Source organism: Syzygium oleosum, unplaced genomic scaffold, assembly GCF_021117445.2.
Source record: "Syzygium oleosum isolate NSW1041296 unplaced genomic scaffold, Sole_v2.1 Sole_v2.10, whole genome shotgun sequence".
Taxonomy (NCBI): domain Eukaryota; kingdom Viridiplantae; phylum Streptophyta; class Magnoliopsida; order Myrtales; family Myrtaceae; genus Syzygium; species Syzygium oleosum.
Window position 1 is genome coordinate 9,971,900 of NW_026607494.1, and position 7,740 is coordinate 9,979,639.

The 7,740-nt window shown below is 43.0% G+C and overlaps 2 protein-coding genes across 2 annotated transcripts; both read left to right on the top strand.

The window, feature by feature from the left end:
- Positions 1–60: 60 nt before the first annotated feature.
- On the top strand, positions 61–917 carry LOC115685545 (uncharacterized). Its single transcript, XM_056315203.1, has 2 exons — positions 61–314; positions 415–917. The coding sequence occupies exons 1-2, from the start codon at positions 165–167 to the stop codon at positions 541–543; spliced, it is 279 nt and encodes a 92-aa protein (XP_056171178.1). The 5' UTR covers positions 61–164; the 3' UTR covers positions 544–917.
- A 2,431-nt stretch (positions 918–3,348) lies between these two features.
- On the top strand, positions 3,349–7,740 carry LOC115685539 (cytochrome P450 714C2-like). Its single transcript, XM_030610614.2, has 6 exons — positions 3,349–4,125; positions 4,803–5,312; positions 5,475–5,704; positions 5,841–6,088; positions 6,393–6,723; positions 7,116–7,740. The coding sequence occupies exons 2-6, from the start codon at positions 5,027–5,029 to the stop codon at positions 7,539–7,541; spliced, it is 1,521 nt and encodes a 506-aa protein (XP_030466474.1). The 5' UTR covers positions 3,349–4,125; positions 4,803–5,026; the 3' UTR covers positions 7,542–7,740.

Genomic DNA, 7,740 nt, shown 5'->3' on the forward strand with positions numbered 1-7,740 from the left:
GGGATTACCCGTCGCCGGAGCTCCCCCCCCTTATAAATATCTGGCCCGCGTGCCGACGTCTTCCCCCACAGAAGAAAAAATTTTCTCGCCACTTTCTCTCCGATTTTCTCTCGACAGTCCGAATTTTCTCGGCCCCCTTACGAAACCTTCCTTCCTCCGAAACGATGAAGAAATCTGGAGTCTTCGCGGCCTCGGTCGCTGCGGCCACTGCGATCAAAGCTTCTTCTTCTTCGTCTTCGTCTTCGTCTTCGTCGTCGTCTTCGTCGTCCACGAACTTCAACTGCAGCTGCTCGAGCTTCCAATTCTCTCGCCAGGTATTGAGCCTCTTTACCCTCGGTGCGATCATTGACTCCCGCGAGTTCCCGATTGCGGCGATTCGCTGAATTCCGTGCTTTGCTTGGGGGGTTTTCTCAGGGCGGCGACGGCGAGAGGAGAGATCGAGAAGACGGCGCGAAGGCGAAGCCCGCCTCTTCCGGGGACAAGTTCGCCCCGAGGTTCGACGGGCTGAGGTTCATCGAGACACTGGTCACCGCTCACAGATGATGGTGCCGCCGGAGTTGTGCCGCCGCGGCTCTTCCGGCGGGAGGAAGGGGAGCCGCGACGAAAGCTTCGGTTTTTCCTCTCTCTTCGGGTTCCTTCTCTTCTGGGTTCGTGTGGGATTTGTCTGAGGGATCGACAAGGAGCTTTCTTTATTAAGGGACAAAAATCGCGAATGTTTTTGGGGATTTGTTCTTGCAGCAGAAGGCAAAAAGGTTTTCTGGGCTGTCCTGTAGTCTACTAAATACTTCCTTTTTAAGGAAAATAACGAGAAATTTTAGAAAAATTCATATTATTACAGCTTGCTCTGTTTAGTTTTCATTGTACTGATCTGCGAAGGTACTGATGTTGTATCTAATGAGACATGATTATTCCCTCTCTGTTCTGTCCCAAGCTGTGTTGTTATGGTAAAAGTGTCTATTCATGGCTCAGGATTTAATTGCACTAGGAGAGATTCCTTCGGTTCTTCTTGTTGGCTCTATTAGGTAAGTCTTGAGGGTCCTGCCAGTTCGAATAGCAGTGTCGAAATGAGTTTATTTATTTTTTATTTAGTTCGTGCCTGTGCCTATAGGCAGGTTCGATATGCGCGCGTGGCGCGTCGTGATGAAATACTTGGGGATTCGTTGATCGCCATGCCGCATGATTCCTCTCATACATTAGCCATCCTATGTCGGGCTTTGCCGAAATATGTTTCTTTCATCAAGCGTCTATAGTGTTTTTTTTCTGTGTTTTACTGATGTTCGGGTGAAGCATAGCATGACAACAGGGGCTTTAGTATCCCGGGCATACGATGTCATTCCCATGCATATGCTTAGATGTTTTAGGACTAACTGGATCATGAGATCCTCTTAAGAAAACTCGGATTTACCTTCGGGAAAGGAGTTCAAGGTCCAAACTTTTGCAACCCCTAATCGACATCATCGACGAGTTCGAGAAAGTAGCACCTGTGTGAAAGACATGAAATACATTTGTCCTCTGCCTATGCTTTATTTCTCACTTTAGGTAGAGAGGCCGGCATCGACGGCCATCCCTTGAATCTTTGCTTTATATCTCGAAGCTGTACCGCAACATGTTCGATCATAGTGACAAGTTACTTATGGCTGGGGAAAAAGTTTTCCCAAAGGCTAAGCTGACGATTCCGTGGATCTTCCTCCCCATATATCTCTTTTTCATGCTCTTTATCTTTGGCAATAGGAGGAAAAGGGATAAAGACGTGCCACTAATCTTTTGACAGAATGATCGCTCGCATTGACATGTAAATCTCATGGACCCCCAGCTCTTTAGACATTATTCAATTCTTATCACGTGAAGCCTTGCATCCTTTCACATTGTACACGGGCAAGTGCACGCGATGATGCCCCACTGGAATGTCGAGACTTCGTGACCATGTGAATTTAGGAAAATTAGGAAACATCGTCGAATTTTCCTTCGGAACTATGTATAGTAAGTTGAGATTCTTTCGATGAATGGACATTGTGAAACATGCTAGCATTCCTTCAAATATATAAAACCATATTTTCTTTAATATCGAAATGAAAATAAAAGGTGGGATTATCATAGACGACGCCCAGCTTCAATTTTGCTTTTCTTAGTAGCGTGCCCTTCCTGTAAAGGAATATGGCCAACGGCCGGTGCGTCATGTCTTTTCTTGAATGAGACATTTGACTTTTGGGGCTGTTCTTTTTCTTTCTTTCGGTGATGCAACCTTTCTGCACTTGATGGGATTGTAAAATGTCGTCTTTGGCCACCCCCAATGAACTGTTTCCAATTCAAGAAGTCTGACCTACTAAAATGTCTCTAACCCATATCATTTTCCAATCACATGGCTTCTAGAAATCGGACAACCGGCACGCCAAGATTCGAGTATCTTGGCTAAGATTGGAATAAAATTTGGTAAACCAATGAAAATCACATCCATTCTGTACATAAAGGTTCTGCTAAAGGAAGGATTGACATTCTCTCCAGAGGGCTGGTTCATACTTTTTATAGAATGCATTATCTACATCTGAAAATCTTTGCCATGGGAAGATTTTACCTTACCCATTAAGTCCTATATGGAGATGAAGCCCAAAAACCCTCAAGCATCTGTTGTGTAATTGGGAGAACAGTCTGCTGCGAAAAGGATAAACACCGATGGTTTGTCAAGAATGGAACTCTGCTTCCTGAGCGAATCAGATGACATGAGTGTAAATCAAAACCTACCAGTTGAAGAAATCCTAGCTGCGTCAGCTTTGGCAGATCTAGAAGGAAAGAAATTTGTAAGTTTTTGAAAACAGGAAACCGAACCACCTTTGGCAGAATTTCTTGTTGCTATTAGAGTTTCAGATGACAAATGTACTGTGCCGATAAAATCTTAAGCTGCCAAAGTAGCATGTGATTGGTGAGAAACTTTAGTTTTACCAAAAGAAAGGAAATCCAATGAGCGGAATGGTATCGAAGTGAGATATTTGAAGTGCAATGAATGAAAGAAATTATATAATCAAGGCAATGCTGATCGACGTGGTTTCTATTACGGAATTGAACCACAGCTGGAACTATTGATCACAACATAGACAAAAAAGATCATATCATATCATGTCTGCAGAGAGAGAGAGAGAGAGAGAGAGAGAGAGAGAGAGAGAGAGAGAGAGAGAGAGAGAGAGAGAGAGGAGGGGACTATATAATTTAGAGCAGCAAAACATTGAGAACAACAAGAGAGAGCAAGAGGCAAACAAAAGCATCAGGAAGCCGCAAATGAAGCCTAGCTGCCCCTGTGTTTGGTGGAGGCAATGGAGAGCAATCCCTGTTCAGAATCCCCATCCAGGCCCAGGTGGTAATTTGGTGGTTTAGAACCCTAGTCACACTCGCAGTTTGTTCGAAACCATTCCTACAACGAGTTGATCTCAAAGCTAGTGAGCATGGGCTTTGAGGGTGATTATGGGGCGAGTGTCATTCAGAGGTTGGAGGAAAGTGGCAGTCCACGGATTTAAATGCTGTCCTTGATAGCTGGAATGTCCATTTTTCTAGAGTTTCACAGAGGGGATGGCCTGCCTAAAAATTTCTAGTTCCAATCACTAGCTCAAAAATCACTGTGATAGTCGGTGTGTGCTTTTCATCGCGTTTAAATAAAGAAGGCCAGAATTACGTGCAAGGTTTCCTCGATTGTTTTGATGTAAGGGATGCCAAAATTGTTGTACATGTCTGATCTCTTCTTGGAACTTCAATCGGAGTTAACTTTATTGTTCAATTTATGAACATGGGAAACAGAGAAACTTGATATGACGCATGCTCAGGCTATGACCATATGTTTCTGTGTTCATCATTGCCTGTACTTGTCATTTTAGAGTATTGTTAGCATTTCATTGTCTAAGTTGGGCGGCCCCCACTGGTAACGTGTACCCATCCTTGGGTATACTTCTACTACGGACTATGCAATCGAGGTGGCGCATGGTTCTTTTTTCTCTGAATGGGAAACATTAGACTGTCCGGTTTCTCTTCAAGAATTGTGGATGGTAGTTATTATTCTAACGATTTTGAGCCTTAATTTGCTATGGAGGTGCATCAGGATTCTAACTTCGGTCACTCGAGACGCAGCATCACCCTAGGTCAGTGAGTCCTTGGTCTGGCGGTTAGGTGAATTTTTGCAGGCCTAGTCTTGTTCCGAATTCATCACTGAAGATTTCTGTGTGCTGTTTTAAAGAGAGAATTCTTTATCATATTTCAATTCTAGAGCTGTTCATATATCTGGACTCTATCTGAACTTGGAATGCTGTTGTACTGAAAAAAGAAACAGCCTCTCGGATGTCATTCTCCCAAGCAGTTCCATATTAATTTTAGCTTGATCCGATCGATCCGGTGCAGCCGTCCTTTAGATATCCTTTAGGGTAAAATTTGTTGATCTCTCCAATGAATAATCCTATTAAAATGTACCAAGAACAGGTACCAACTATGTAAATAAGTTAAAAGAGGCACAGCAAACAAATTGGCAATCAGATTCTTTCCCCCCAAGTCCAATCAGATACCTCTCCCAAGCAGTTCCATATTAATTTTAGCTTGATCCGATTGATCCGCTGCAGCCGTCCTTTAGATGTCCTTTAGGGTAAAATTTGTTGATCTCTCCAATGAATAATCCTATTAAAATGCACCAATAAGAGGTACCAACTATGTAAATAAGTTAAAAGAGGCACAACAAACAAATTGGCAATCAGATTCTTTCCCCCCAAGTCCAATCAGATATCACAGTTGACTAAATTTTTTATGGCTTCTTGCGTTGTTTATACAAAGAGGCCAACCTTCATCAGTCTATTGTTTGTGGACATTGTACTTGTCCTTTAGCAGAAAGGAATCTACGAGTGAGGAACAGCAGCACACTTGTTCGTTTTCCATTTGCAGCTTGCCATATTTTCGAGCTGCTAAAAAGAAAAAAGAAGAAGCCTGTGATACCTATTTTGATTCATTTAAGAAGAAACAAGCAAGAGCTACTGGTACAACAGTTTAGACAACAGTGACTATGCCTTTAGGAGTCTTTTTCTCTCTCGTTATTGTGGGCTCAACTTGCTTGTTCTTGTACCTCTACAATCTCTTCTGGTGGAAGCCGCTGCGGCTCAGAAAGAAGCTTCAGCATCAGGGAATCAATGGCCCTGTGCCGTCCTTTTTCTTTGGCAACATCCCTGATATTAAGAAGATTCGAATGGAGATGCAAGCCACCAAGGATCAACAAAGCATCGGCAATCGTGTTTCGCATGATTACATGTCCCGCCTATTTCCCCACATAGAGAAGTGGAGAGCCGACTATGGTAAATATATTTTCTTCTACTTCAGTCAATGTTCACATCTTTTTGTTTAGGAGTTTTCACTAGATATGTCTGTAACATGTACCAACTATTTCTATTGTGAAACAAGCATATGTAGCTTAGGAAGATCATCTTTGCCTGCTGAGAGCGCTACGGTTATTGCAGGTCTGGTGTTTGCATTCACACAGGGGAACATAGTGATCGTATGCATATGCGACTTTGATGTAGCGAGAGAGTTCTGTCAATGCAAGTCTGCTGAATTCGGAAGGTCCGCATATGTGAAAAAAAACAGGGGAATTGTGTTGGGTTATGACAGCCTCGTCACTTCGAAAGGAAAATCCTGGGCGCTCCAGAGGAAAGTCATTGCGCCCGAATTTTTCAGTGACAAAATAAAGGTGGGAATTAGCTAGGCAGGTTCTATCAAGTTCACAGCGGCACAGTTCTTGCTTGAGCTGTCTTTGTTCTTGCACGCGAAGCAATTAATTTTTGACAGAATAGCTATCTATATGTTACTTGTTCTGTTTTACATAGGGAATGGTGGACATGATGGTTGAATCTGTCGTCTCCGTGTTGGAAAAATGGGAATCTCAAATGGAGGAAGCGGGGGGAGTTGCTTCAGTACGGATCGACGAGGATTTAAAAAGCCTCTCTGCTGAAATGATATCAAAAGCTTGTTTTGGCAGCAATTATGTTATAGGCAATGAGATTTTTTCCAAGATGTTAGCGCTTCAGGATTTGCTAAGCAAGCAGCATGCTTTTGTTGGTCTTCCCGGGGTAAGGTGAGGGCGCCTCGTTCAGCGTTAACAGATTCTAATAGGGGCGATGGTTTTGTTAAAGTTTGCTTTCTATTGCATGTTGCGACTGATAAATTCAAGCGTTCATTCAGACAATATAAGGAGGCTGACATGATTCCAGATGTTTACCTTTTGTCAGCTACTGTTTCATATGCTGTGTTACATATGTAGCAAAAGTTCCTTCTGATAATTTTCAAGAAACCTAAACCCACTTATATTATGCTTCCATGACAAAATAATTTCATATCAATCTTGCTGGTTTTTGATGTCTTCAATATTATGGGTACAGGCATATTCCTACAAAGACTGCCCGTGACACTTGGAGAATAGGAAAAGAAGTTGACCGATCTATTCTGAAGCTGATGGACGATGATTACAACGCCGACGAGCCGAGCTTCTTACAGGCCTTAATTAACAATTTCGGTCGTGGATCGAGCGTCATCGTAGATAATTGCAAGGCTATGTTCTTGGCGGGACATGAAACTACTGCCACTGCCGCTACCTTCGCTTTAGTGCTTTTAGCACACCATCCTGAGTGGCAGGAGCGCGTGCGTGCCGAGGTGGTGGAGATCCTTGCAAATCAAGCTCCGAATATGGATAAGCTGCACAAAATGAAATTGGTACTTCTAGATTTTCTTTTGCCTATTATGCATGTGATTCGCATACCTAAGAAAATGCGCACTGGGCAATGGCAGACATGGGTTAGTCAGGGCAGTATCTGATTTCTAGCCCCAAACTTCGTATTTCACATTCTTCTCTGGCTCAATCAATCTATCAATTATTTATTTATTTGTTCTGGCACATACATTCAAGCCGACCCTTCTTAGGAGATATTTTACGTGAAATTGACGAACTGAAGCCAGGGATCGTTTATGGAGTGAGCTTCCTCGGTAGAATCTTAGTCTTTGAATTGACATGGAAGCTTTATGTGAATATAGTAGCCGCATGTAGCCTTAAAAATAATCCAAGTATGGGACTACTCGCCTATCAGCTGTTTTCTCTCCATGTGCAGTTAACTATGGTGATTTACGAAACATTGCGCCTATATTCTCCTGGACCATTCTTGACGAGAGAAACGTCCGAGGAAATGAAGTTTGGGGACTTTGCAATTCCGAAAGGTGTCAACATCTGGCTCCCCTCCTCACTGCTGCATCAGGATCCGGCCAACTGGGGCGACAATGCCCACGAGTTCCATCCAGAAAGGTTTGCGAATGGCATTTCCTCGGCGTGCAAGCTTCCGAATCTGTTCGTGCCTTTTGGGACGGGGATACGTACTTGTGTTGGCCAGAATTTTGCAATAACAGAATTAAAGATAGTTCTGTCTCTCGTGCTGTCTAAGTTCATTTTCTCTTTATCCCCAGAATACAAACACTCTGTGACGTATAAGCTGTTTTTCGAGCCTGAACACGGGGTACAACTGAAGATGGAGAAGATCTGAAATTATCCCTCTTCTGTATGAATGGCCTGTTGCATTAAAAGCTGTACCACGAAATGGTATAGTAGACGAAATTGTAGAATCATGTCCTCTTGTGGGTGGTCAGTAGGGCTTACTTCTGTGTTAAAGCTAAGCTTAGTAACTGAACAGCTCTTGGTTTACTGTGGATATCAATAAATTTGACGGGCAGCTGTTCTTCGAA